Source organism: Lytechinus variegatus, chromosome 13 (genome assembly GCF_018143015.1).
Source record: "Lytechinus variegatus isolate NC3 chromosome 13, Lvar_3.0, whole genome shotgun sequence".
Lineage (NCBI taxonomy): Eukaryota > Metazoa > Echinodermata > Echinoidea > Temnopleuroida > Toxopneustidae > Lytechinus > Lytechinus variegatus.
The window spans coordinates 32,267,330-32,280,762 of NC_054752.1; the positions used below are offsets into that span (position 1 = coordinate 32,267,330).

The 13,433-nt window shown below is 38.2% G+C and overlaps 1 protein-coding gene across 1 annotated transcript; it reads left to right on the forward strand.

Annotated features, from left to right (window-relative positions):
- The first annotated feature begins 655 nt into the window (after positions 1 to 655).
- Positions 656 to 13,428, forward strand: LOC121426059 (NADH-ubiquinone oxidoreductase 75 kDa subunit, mitochondrial-like). Its single transcript, XM_041622201.1, has 5 exons — positions 656 to 811; positions 10,566 to 10,732; positions 11,199 to 11,306; positions 12,079 to 12,237; positions 13,143 to 13,428. The coding sequence occupies exons 2-5, from the start codon at positions 10,571 to 10,573 to the stop codon at positions 13,275 to 13,277; spliced, it is 564 nt and encodes a 187-aa protein (XP_041478135.1). The 5' UTR covers positions 656 to 811; positions 10,566 to 10,570; the 3' UTR covers positions 13,278 to 13,428.
- Positions 13,429 to 13,433: the final 5 nt, after the last annotated feature.

Consider the following 13,433-nt stretch of genomic DNA (forward strand, 5'->3'; position numbering starts at 1 on the left):
GATGGAGAAAAGGAAGATTGAATAATTGGAATACTTTTGATTGCACAAGTCATCTGATTATGTTGAATAGGGATTTTTAGCGACCTCCCCACGCTGTGTATGAATCCGAGTATACAAAGTGGTGAAATCAGTATTTATAGCAGTAACCTAAAGTATAACAGAAGCCATAATAGGAATCTTTTTCTGTAAAACACCATTTTACATAGAAAAAAATCAGATTATCACAATCTTGGTTCTTGAAGAATACTTGCTTAAAATTATCATCATCATCATCATCATCATCACCATCATCATCATCATCATCACCATCACCGTCATCATCATCACCATCATCATCATCATCATCATCATCATCACCATCATCATCATCATCATCATCATCATCATCATCATCATCATCATCATCATCATCACCCGCATCTTCATGATTTAGGGATTTACTATGTCCTCATTTTCAATATTTTTCGGCATATTATTGAATGAACATGATTGCTTCTTTCATGCCACAAACTCAATATAAATTACACCATTTGTGATATGACAACAAAATATGCATATGCTTTTAATATTTCCGAACTGTCACTTTTCATATTATCTCTTTCGGAAACAAGTGCTTTCATTGAGGATACCATCTCAAGCTGAGAGTTTTTCATTAAAATCAACCGATTATTTCGTTCATTACGTATGCTGGCAGTGCGGGTTGTGCAACTCCATTGCTGGCGAAAATCCTTTATATCTTTTACCGGAAAATTCATCGCACTACCTTTTCTCTGTATTAGAAGTGAAGGAGATTTATTTGAACGACTTTGAGGTAAATATTCGAACTTTTGACTTGTTACATCTGCGTCGCTAGAAGCCTTTATTTCTGATCATTTTGTCGGCAAGTTACCGTTCACCTCGAGAATGGGAAAACTGAAGTAATTTCCTATTATTCGTAGGTGTTCATGTGTGATAGCGTGTGTGTATACGCTGTAGCTGTACGCTGTAGTGTAGAGCTTGATGTCGAGTTGACTTGTGTCTTGGCTCTTGCGGATGTAGACTAGCCTGGATCCTGGGGGGTGTTTCATCAATATTTTTGTCCGACAAGTTGTCAGATCTGACAACTGATTGGTTGAGAAGCACTGTTACTATAGTAACTGTCGAATAAAACAGGACTTGTCGGATAAAACGTCTGACAAGTCCTTTCATGAATCTTCTCAGTTCAAAACAATTTGGATTTGTATCAGGACGATCAACAATGTTGCAATTACTCAATGTGTTAGATGATTGGACAAATATGTTGGAGGTTGTTGGTGCAGTTGATGTCATCTACCTAGATTTCATGAAAGCCTTTGATAAGGTCCCACACCAAAGACTTTTAGACAAAGTTGAGGGATTTGGCATATCTAAGCTCATATGCGAGTGGGTTAGGTCTAGTCTTGAGGACGCAATGATGATGATTTTTTAAAATATGTTATATATTTCTTCATCATTGACGTCTTGACACTCTCTCCATAGTGCCTTCAGCGAACGACCAAAACAAAGATGGATTCCCCCCAAAAATCCATCCTTTTAAACCGAATTAAAGAGCATTCATTTAATTTTATTAATTCTTACACCTTCCTACGCCTAATGCGTAGGAAGGTTTTAAATATTACTATTTAAAAATGTAAAAAAATGAAGATTTCTTACCTAACTGATGCCGCGTAGACCCCTCGTTCCACATGTAAACAACGGAAATACAATAGCGTCGACCCTTGAACCGCTTATGTATGACGTACTTCCGGAAAGCAATGCCGTCTTAACGAACAATTTAGAGATAAAAAATCTTATTTAACAAATATTAAAATTTATTTTGTGATCATAAATAATTTATATATATTGATATGAATTATTTATGATCACAAAATAAATTTTAATATTTGTTAAATAAGATTTTTTATCTCTAAATTGTTCGTTAAGACGGCATTGCTTTCCGGAAGTACGTCATACATAAGCGGTTCAAGGGTCGACGCTATTGTATTTCCGTTGTTTACATGTGGAACGAGGGGTCTACGCGGCATCAGTTAGGTAAGAAATCTTCATTTTTTTACATTTTTAAATAGTAATATTTAAAACCTTCCTACGCATTAGGCGTAGGAAGGTGTAAGAATTAATAAAATTAAATGAATGCTCTTTAATTCGGTTTAAAAGGATGGATTTTTGGGGGGAATCCATCTTTGTTTTGGTCGTTCGCTGAAGGCACTATGGAGAGAGTGTCAAGACGTCAATGATGAAGAAATATATAACATATTTAAAAAAATCATCATCATTGCGTCCTCAAGACTAGGTTAGGTCATTTCTTGTTGGTCGACAGCACCGTGTTTGTGTGAATGGTGTGTTCTCTGACTGGGCTGATGTAACCAGCGGAATACCGCAAGGGAGTGTCCTTGGACCCCTGCTTTTTGTAATGTACATTAATGATCTACCAGATCAGATATTGTCAAGTACTGTTCATTTATTTGCAGATGACACCAAGTTATACAAGCATGTAAAAAATGACAGAGATGCTGAGTTATTACAAGCGGACTTAAATCGTCTAGTTTCATGGTCAGACAAGTGGCTATTAAAGTTCCATCCGGATAAATGTTGTGTACTTACAATAGGTAAAAGAAATGATGATTCCAATGACTATACAATGACACATGATAATGCCTCACATAATCTATCACAAGTTGAAACTAGTAAAGATTTAGGAGTGATCGTTGACACAAAGCTTAGTTTTGACCAGCACTTTCAGTCAAAGATAAATAAAGCCAATAGGCTAATGAATCTTATTAGGAGAACATTTGTTTATCTTCACAAGGAGAACTTCTTGCTCCTATACAAAGCATTGATTAGACCTCATTTGGAGTATGCTCATGCAGTATGGAGTCCATACTTAAAGAAACATATTCAAGCAATAGAAAATGTACAAAGAAGGGCCACTAAGTTGGTACCTGAGGTTAAGAACCTCCCATATGAACAAAGATTGATTCAACTAAAACTTCCTACATTAGCTTATCGCCGTGCGCGAGGAGACATGATCGAAACATACAAGTTATTTCACAGGTATGACCAGGAAGTAGTGCCAGATTTGGGACAGGTGCAGGGGCCTACCAGGGGTCATGATAAAAAATTGTACATTCCGAGGTCAGTAACTGAGAAACGTAAGAATTCCTTTTACATAAGAATGAGGAAACCTTGGAATAGCCTAAGTAATGAATTAGTAAATGCACCCAGTGTCCACAGCTTCGAGAATGGATTGGATAAGTATTGGAGATGTGAACCTGTGAAGTTCAAGTTTGATGCTGACCCACCAGGACATGACCCGGCCAACCTAAAAAGGAGACAGAATTTGGAACTGAATATAGAGTCTTAGACTGCGTTCAGAAGCATCCATAGGTATCCATAGGTAGGTAGGTATGAAACGCTCCCCTGGACCCTGGGTAATCCTCTGTTTTAGGGGTCCAAATTATTTTAGGTTGCTAACTTCAGGCAAAAGTCACAAATGCACTTACAATGAGAATAAGTCGTCTGCAAGCTACAATTCCGTGAACGTACGATCGCCTATCGGCCTGGCTGGTCAATTGACTGCTCTCCCGGGGAGTCAAGGCGAAAGGTGGAGGGGGGGGGTCCAATAGATACATATATATTGCTATATAACACTTCCTCTGAGGGGATTTTATTAATTGTGGCATTGGGGGTACATTTTAGGGCATAATGATGACATTGGTAGCAAGAAGGGGTGGTGGCAAGAGGGGATGAACTGCTCCATTAAGGGGCACAGGCACAAGGGGGGGGGGTCCAATAGATACATATATATTGCTATATAACACCTCCTCTGTTTGAGGGGATTTTATTAATTGTGGCATTGGGGGGTACATTTTAGGGTATAATGATGACATTGGTAGCAAGGAGAAGGGGTGGTGGCAAGAGGGAAGAACTGCTCCATTATTAAGGGGCACAGGCACAAGGGGGGGGTACAATATATACATATATATATTGCTATATATCACCTCTGTTTGAGGGGATTTTATTAATTGTGGCATTGGGGGGTACATTTATTTTTAGGGCATAATGATGACATTGGTAGCAAGGAGAAGGGGTGGTGGCAAGAGGGGATGAACTGCTCCATTATTAAGGGGCGCAGGCACAAGGGGGGGGGTCCAATAGATACATATATATTGCGAGATAACACCTCTGTTTGAGGGGATTTTATTAATTGTGACATTGGGGGGTACATTTTAGGGCATAATGTTGACATTGGTAGCAAGGAGAAGGGGTGGTGGCAAGAGGAGATGAACTGCTCAATTATTAAGGAGCGCAGGCACAAGGGGGGGGGGTCCAATAGATACATATATATTGCTATATATCACCTCCTGTTTGAGGGGATTTTATTAATTGTGGCATTGGGGGTACATTTTAGGACATATTGATGACATTGGTAGCAAGGAGAAAGAGTGGTGGCAAGAGGGGATGAACCTGTCCGATATTAAAGGGGGGTGCAAGGGGGGCACAAGGGGTTGGGTTGGCAGATATGTATTGCTTTGTATAGCACCCCTTCGGTATACTTTGAGATTATTTTATTTATTGCATGGGGTTCAATAACAGCGCATTGTATGAAAAGAGCAAGTGCGTGATCGAGTGAAATAGTGAGTGCGGTCACACGCGTGTATGTGTGTGTAGTTGCATGTGGTTGTATGTGTGCGTGAGTATGGGTATGTGTATGTGTGTATGTTTTGTGTAAATGTGTGAGCGTGCGTATGTATATAAATTTATTTAGAAGTATGAATACGTATTTGTGGACGCATATATATGAGAGGGCTTTGTATGTAGATGATTGAGGTGGCATTTAATTAGGTGTATATATGTGTGCATGTGTATGATTGGTGTGTTAGTGTAAGGGATGTTTGTTAGTCTGCGAGGAGGAGATAGGGTGATTAGGCTACAATGCCATAATTACATGCAAACAGATACACATACATACACAACCACATACTCACGCACACATACAAACAACTACACACACAGACACGCATGCGATCGCAATCACTCATTCACTCACAATTTTACTCGATCACGCACTTGATCTTTACATACAATACGCTGTTATTAAACACCATGCCATAAATAAAATATCATAGTATACCGAAGGGGTGCTTTGTATAGCAATACATGTATCTATCACCCAAACCCCTTGTGCCCCCCTTAATATCAGACAGGTTCATCCCCTCTTGCCACCACCCCTTCTTGCTACCGATGTCATCATTATGCCCTAAAATGTACCCCAATGCCACAATTAATAAAATCCCCTCAAACAGGTGTTATATAGCAATATATATGTATCTATTGGACCCCCCCTTGTGCCTGCGCCCATAATAATGGAGCAGTTCATCCCCTCTTGCCACCACCCCTTCTCCTTGCTACCAATATCATCATTATGCCCTAAAATGTACCCCCAATGCCACAATTAATAAAATCCCCTCAAACAGAGGTGTTATATAGCAATATATATGTATCTATTGGACCCCCCCCTTGTGCCTGCGCCCCTTAATGGAGCAGTTCATCCCCTCTTGCCACCACCCCTTCTCCTTGCTACCAATGTCATCATTATGCCCTAAAATGTACCCCCCAATGCCACAATTAATAAAATCCCCTCAAACAGAGGTGTTTATATATATGTATCTATTGGACCCCCCCCCTTGTGCCTGCGCCCCTTAATAATGGAGCAGTTCATCCCCTCTTGCCACCACCCCTTCTCCTTGCTACCAATGTCATCATTATGCCCTAAAAATAAATGTACCCCCCAATGCCACAATTAGGCCTAATAAAATCCCCTCAAACAGACAGGACAGAGGTGATATATAGCAATATATATGTATCTATTGGACCCCCCCCCCACCTTTCGCCTTGACTCCCAGGGAGAGCAGTCAATTGACCAGCCAGGCCGATAGGCGATTGAGCGCGCTCATACGTTCACGGCCTTGTAGCTTGCGGACGACTTATTCTCATTGTAAGTGCATTTGTGACTTTTGCCTGAAGTTAGCAACCTAAAATAATTTGGACCCCTAAAACAGAGGATTACCGGACCCTGGAGGCTTCTGGAGAGTAAAAGTAGTTGGGCAAATCGTGGTTTCGGGAACGACTTGTCAATTTTTATATGCGCACTTGTGCAAAGTGAATCATGTGAATGGAGGTGGAAATAGGGAAGTAGGAACCGTGCGTGTGACTGAGCTAAAAATTCTGAATAAAGCGCTGCTGAGTGCTGTATCATGTGAAGTTACCGCCTTTAACGGTGGTTCCCAATATCACGATAATGCCAAGTAATTCTACTTAAACTATCGTATGCTTACTCTCCATGAAACCTGGGTCAGCATACCATTGCAGGCCTCTACAAAAAAAAAATCATCACTTGACTTGCCCTGTCGGGCAAGTGATACAAAAATTTGCTTGCCCGATAGAAAAAACTGATTTTTTTTTATTCTTTTGCTTTTAATTATTCTTTTCTGTCCTGGCTGAACTTGATTTACTGACGCTTGTTCAAGTTGTCCTGGTCGCCGATCGCAACAAAAAAATCGCCTATTTTTGTCTGACGACTCATTGTTCATTTGGTTTGAAGTTGAAGCCGAGTCCTGGCCAGGGTGACCAGATTAGACAAAATGAAATACGGGGTAATCAACAACAAAAAAAAGGATCAAGAAAGAAGGCTACACAGTGTTAGACTTGTGAAAAAAATATAAAGAATTGGAAGGAAGTGTGAACGAAAGAATGAAGGAGAGAAAGAAAAGAGATGAATTAAGAAGAAAGAAAGGAAAAATGAAGGGAAAATGAAGGAAATAAAAAAAATACAAGAAAGTTATAATAAATGAAGGATGAGAGAGAGTATAAAAATAGATAAAAAGGTTTCCTTCATTCTTTGAATTGAATATAAAAGAAAAGAAGGAAGATGAGTAAATGTGTGAAAGCCAAAAAAAGAGAAATTACAAAAAGAAAGAAAAGGGAGGAAAGAAATAATGAAGGAAAGAAAATGTTTCCTTCATTCTTGGAAAGAAAGGAACAGAAGAAAACAGGAAGGAATGAAGGAAGAAAGGGAAAGAAAGTACAAGGGTAAAGAATAAGGACAAAATGAAAAAATAATGAAAGAAAGAAAGGAGGAAAGAGAGGGAGGAAAGAATGAAGGGAGGCCAGAATGAAAAAAATGAAAGAAAATAATGGAAGGAGAGAAAGAACAAAAATAAAACGATGCAAAGGGAGAAGGAAGCAAAGAAAAGTTTAAGGGAAGAAAGAATAAAGGAAATAATAAAAAAAAGGAAATGTTATAAAGAAGGCAAGTAAGAGAAAGAAAGAAAATGAAAACAGAGAGAAAGGATCAGGAATTAAAGATATAACAAAAAGGGCAAGAAGGAAGGATAGAAGGATGAAGAAAGGATAGAAAAGAAACTGAAAGAGAAAACAGTTTAAACTTCAAGCAAATAAACAACAATCCAATCCAGTCATATAATAATAATCCTAATTATACATGTATTTGGTGTTTTTTTTTTTTTAGTATATCTTTAAAATGAAAAAAACTAAGTTTTGTTAGAAATGAATAAAATACGGGACATCTGGTCACCCTGGTCCTGGCCGAGTCATTCCGAAACTTGCATTCGCTTGCGCTCAGAGGGCGAGAGGGGGTTTCCCCAGCTAGCTTCTTCGTCGATCAGTAGCGCATGCGCACAGTGTAGTTTAGAAAGTACATGTAAGATGGCAGCCCCCATAGAACGGGACCGTTGGAGATAAATTGTCGGTAAATGGGCACTGATTTTACATGTTTCCACTGTTTTTTTACTGTCATGACATTGTACGAGAGATAATTGGCCGATAATTGCAATTTATAAAAAAATTCTTTTTAATTTTCAAAACAACTGCTTGCCCGCACGCAGGCCTCTACAAAAATTTTTTCGTCACTTGCCCTGTTGGGCAAGTGATGAAAAAATTTGCTTGCCCGATAGAAAAAACTGCTTGCCCAATTTTTTAAATAATTTTTTCATTATGACGGCACTACTCTTATTTTTATTAAGGTATACTAAATAACAATTGAGAATCATGTCCAGTATAAAAGAACACACATTGGAAAGGATATTTTCAGCAACGTAGGCGTGAGTCTTTACGTTTATTTTGGAGAAAAAAATTGATATTTTATGGGTATTTAAGGTTTTAAAAAACCCTTCAACAAAAGTTGCTAAAATTTCATATTTTGCATCTTTAAATCCATGAAATGGCTACCTGTGTAACATATTTCCTTAGAATTGCTTTCATTTACCGTAGTTGGAAACTATAAAGAAAGCCAGTGAAAAATGTTCAGCTCTTTATTGACTCAGAAAAAATTATTTTATCAAAAGTGGAGTGGCTAAAATTTCACATTTTGCATCTTTAAATCCATGAAATGGTCATTTATTTTCCATATTTCCTTGATTTAAAAAAAATTATTTGGAAACCATCAAGTCTTTTCTTCATCATTTATGATGTTCCACTCGGTCAATAATTTTATCTACATGTTTTCACATGCTACTTTTTTTTCTATTTTGAGGAATACCTGTTCACTTATTAATGAATTATTAGTAACATTGTTTAATATTGAATGATTTTTAAGTAATTTTTTTCACTATGCTTAGAATGTTGGGTGTGTGTGTGTGTGTGTGTGTGTTTGTGAGGGTGTGACTGTGAGTTGAACTTTGATATAAATGAATTCAATATCTAATTTCTACTTCGCCTATTCCAGTACAATAACCTGTACTCGGCCATGTAATAGAGGCCCACATACCCTAACTTTTCCTGAAGTTCTTTGAAAACGCAGACTTCTACGAAAATTGCATTTCTCTATAGGGGAGTCTAAATTTGGTGAGAATGTATTCATTAATAACTTAAATATACATGACAATGAAGAAATCATCAAACTTTATTGGAAGTTTTGAATAATATACCCGAAATGTAAACTCTGTCTGAAACAGAAAATCACCATCATTGAGGCCTTTACTGAGCGAATTGTCCCCCAGAGCTCTGGCAGAGAGACAGAGCTCAGACTGGCTAGCTAGTATGCGCACGTGTGTGAGCCTCCCGCCGGCCTTGTAAAATAGATGGAGCTTTGTTTGATGATTTATTGTCTGATATTTACCTCATCCCCTCAAAAAGGGAAACAAATGAATTTTAAGTTATAATTAACAAATACGGCAAGTTATTTTGGATGTTAATAGGCCGTTTCGAAAAGCAAAGCCGAATGACATGACAACTCACCAATGCGAGGTTACTAGACTCTGTGATTTATTTCCTGTGTAATTCTAATTATTTTATCACAGAATTGTGATATCGGAAGGGGGAAAATGTGCATTAGAAATTGCACATGGTGGTAGTCATAATGGACCCCTATACTACATTCAACTGTTTCCCGGCCATTGCGTTGATTTTTTTCATACCTGGTACCATGTATGGAAATACGTGGTACAGAAAAAATAACGCAATTTCGGAATTTGAAACTGCGCTACTCGCTATTTTTTAAGGCTTATTCATGATTTTGGATGATTTATGGAAAAACAAGGTACGGTACAGAAAAAAAGACGCAACAACCACTTGCCCGATCGGGCAATTGACTTTGAGAGGTGCTTGCCCGCACGTCATTTTCACTTGCCCCGGGCAAGCGGGTTTGTCGCGCCCTGCCGCACGTCATTTTCACTTGCCCCGGGCAAGCAGGTTTGTCGCGCCCTGCATTGGCTTTATAAAGACTATACACACTGACGAATAGGGCAATGTACATGATGTTGCGCAAGTATTTGAGTTGTGTTTAACATCGTCTTGAGGACTCCATGATGATGTCTTTTTAAAATCCTTTGACATATGGTACTTCATCATTGGAGTTTTGAATCCCCGCCCATAAAATTATAAGAGACACATGTAAACAAAGTGGATTTGCCTAGGAAATCCATCTTCTTTATCAAAAATCATGAGCAGTGCCAACTTAGATTAAAAAAAATACTTGCATTGGCCTACAAATTTCATGAATCGTAAAATACTTGCATCGGCTGATAAATATAATATACAATTCATGATAATTAATCGGCCGATGAGGTGTTATTTTAGTGATCTTTTTTCCCTATGCTGGTGGAAACAATTTATCTAAACCCTCACAAATGTTTGGTTGCAGAACTGGGCCACTGCTAATATGACATTAATTTTAATCATCGTTCAGATTGAGATACATACATCTTTTATGGAAAATATCTTTATTGACATGAGAACACGTGTAATTGGTGTTGTGATTCCTTTTTCAAACTTGTCAGCCTATACATAAGGGCAGTATCTTTCTAGCCGCAACCCACTTTATAATGTCCTGTATTGCTATTTTTGTTGTAATATATTTACTGTTTCATTGTATGTGATAATGTGACTTTCTGTGTTGCTATTTTAATGCTGTCATTTAGTTTACTGTAAAGTGGAATAACTGAATTGAATTGACTAATTAAAAACTATATTGTTTGTCAAAGTCAGAAATTAGGATCAAGTAATCATTAGAACTTATCTTTTTTCTGCAGTCACCATGTTGAGGGCACCAGCATCAAGAGCATGGACGGCAACCAGGCAGTTGCTGCAGCCCACATCCTCTCGGATGCTCTCTACGACCTCTCCTGTTTCAGAGAAGATCGAGGTCTTTGTCGATGATCAGAGTGTGATGGTAGAACCCGGAACCACGGTGCTTCAGGTAATGTCCAGTTTCATAAACCTTGTTATTAATTCCAACTTTCAGGCTTTTGTTATCAGCTACTGAAATCATAAATTTTGATTGGCTGAGGGCAATTTGTTTTGAAAATGAGTTTCGTGAAGAGTTCTCATCATTTTTGAAAAACAAATATTTCTTTTCTTTAAGGTGGACTCCTGTTCTGAAAAATTATTTTATATTTTGCCTTCAATGTTTGAGTTATATTCTGTAAATATTACAACATTTTTATATAAGTAGACATTTTTTTAGATCAGTTTTGAATCGGTCAGTCTGATATTTCAATACCACTGTACATGTATGTGAAATATTTTCTTCAATTTTACCTTGCTTCGGTTGAACAATTTGTTTAATTGAAGAGGGATTGATAGTCTTGTAACAACATTATCTACATGTATCTCCTATGTTTAAATCATCACTTTAATTTCATCCTTTGTTATTATCCCTGCAGGCCTGTGCCGAGGTTGGAGTTGAAATTCCAAGATTCTGCTATCATGAAAGGTTATCTGTTGCTGGAAACTGTCGCATGTGTCTTGTAGAAGTGGAAAAATCAGCTAAGGTAAAAACTCTTCAATTTTTTAAACAGAAATAGCATTCATTTTCAATTATTGTACATTTGTGTTTGAAAAATTAGATATTGAATTAATCTTGAATATTAGGCCTGAACTCAAATGGTGATTTTGAAACATAGGGTTGAAAATTTGCTGTTACTTGCTGTATGCATATTTCAGGCAGTTAATATGCTTTTTTAGTGTCGAAGTGAGGGGTCACAAGGTCACATAAGCAATTTTGAAAGTATGGTCTGGGGATGGCAGACGCAGAGATTTCAACTGTCATTAAAAATATGATTTCTGGTAAAACCTTTGGGGAAATGTTTTGGAGCAAATAAGGAAAGACGATGAGCTAGATCATCCTCACTCACATACTGTAAGCATCCATGAGCGTAGTTTGAAATTGATCTCTCACAAGTTAATTTCTTCAAGTGCTTAGTGAGGAAGCAAAGGGAAAAGAAGTGGCATAAAGGGGTTGGCGGGTCGGGTCATGCAGTGTCCTTTGGTCTACTGGGTATGTAGAACAAGAACTTTTAAATCTCTACTTGTCTGATGTTGGGCATGAGGGTCGGGAATGATTCCTCTTCCATTATTCCATAATTGAAATTTAGTAAAAAATGTTTAATGTTTGATTTTCTTGCAATCCTGCAGGAATTTCTGTTTTCTGACTGAAATATATTTTGTTTTCATAGCATTTATTTCAGAAATATTATGTTCTTAGCTATATAGTATGGTAAATGTAATTGTTGAATTGACTCCATGATTTGTGTTTGATTGTAGCCTGTTGCTGCGTGTGCAATGCCAGTCATGAAGGGATGGCGTATCAAGACAGACTCTGAACTGACCAGGAAAGCCAGGGAAGGTGTGATGGAGTTCCTCCTTGTCAACCATCCCCTGGACTGCCCCATCTGTGATCAAGGAGGAGAGTGTGATCTACAGGTAAGTTATTGTCTCTGGCTGGCTGGCAGAGTTAAGATCTTGGGAGTATTTTCATGAAAGTAATAGTTATTTTAACTGGCAGGTGTTACAAGCTACTGCAAATGATTGAATCTGATTGGCTGACAACAAACGAGTGGGTGAAAACCACTACAATATATAGCATTTATGAGGTGCAGATTTATCTAGTTTCCTATTCAATGGCGCACTATATATATCCCCAGCTGTAGCTCCAGCTGCCAAAGGCGCTTGGTGCATTCAAGGAATTAATCCTGCTGGTTACGCATTCACCTCACCTGGGTTGAGTGCAGCACAATGTGGATAAATTTCTTGCTGAAGGAAAACACGCCGTGGCTGAGATTCGAACCCACGCCCCTCAAAGATCAGATTCATAACCACTTGACTATGATGCCCCCAACCAGTGACAAACTTTTGTTTGAAGTGCTTCCCTGGTTTCTCAAATTTTTAGGAATTTTTATAAGTACGATTGTGGGGTTTCCTGGATCACATTGTGTATAGTCAGTTAAAACTAAACGGCATTTGCCTAACATTGGGAAGGAGGGTGATTATTTAAATCCCCTATGTCTTTATACTGTACCTCAGAGGGGGCTATTCACAAATCTGTTTGTGAAGTTACTCATGACTTTCCAATAACAAGCCTAATTTAAGATTCTAAATGAATATTTGTAAAGTTTGGTTGTTACTTAGTGGGCAATCCCATACCTGTGTCATTGCATCTAGAATCATTTGAAAAAAAAGCTAAGACCAATCCAATTTCAGAAAATTGATTTGATCTCCTTTGGAAATAATAGTAGCTGTCAATGAAACACCCCTGCTTGTGCAATCAATTCTTTTGCACCTTTGCGATTTCCAATTGTTTTCTTCATCTTAATTCTTCATACTGTTAGGACCAGTCCATGGCCTTTGGTAGCGACAGGAGTCGTTTTGTAGACAACCAATTCTCAGGGAAGAGGGCCGTGGAAGATAAGAATGTAGGACCGCTCATCAAGACCATAATGACTCGATGTATTCCAATAATATGAATGTTTTTTCATCTTGATCCCTTGAATCTTTAGGACCAGTCCATGGCCTTTGGTAGCGACAGGAGTCGTTTTGTAGACAACCAATTCTCGGGGAAGAGGGCGGTGGAAGATAAGAATGTAGGACCGCTCATCAAGACCATAATGACTCGATGTATT

What these genes read in the sequence shown, in the direction of transcription:
- LOC121426059 (XM_041622201.1), top strand. Translation starts at nt 10,571, where the DNA reads ATGTTGAGGGCACCAGCATCAAGAGCATGGACGGCAACCAGGCAGTTG. An exon ending in CCGGAACCACGGTGCTTCAG is followed by an intron (nt 10,733 to 11,198) that starts GTAATGTCCAGT and finishes TTATCCCTGCAG; the next exon opens with GCCTGTGCCGAGGTTGGAGT. An exon ending in AAGTGGAAAAATCAGCTAAG is followed by an intron (nt 11,307 to 12,078) that starts GTAAAAACTCTT and finishes GTTTGATTGTAG; the next exon opens with CCTGTTGCTGCGTGTGCAAT.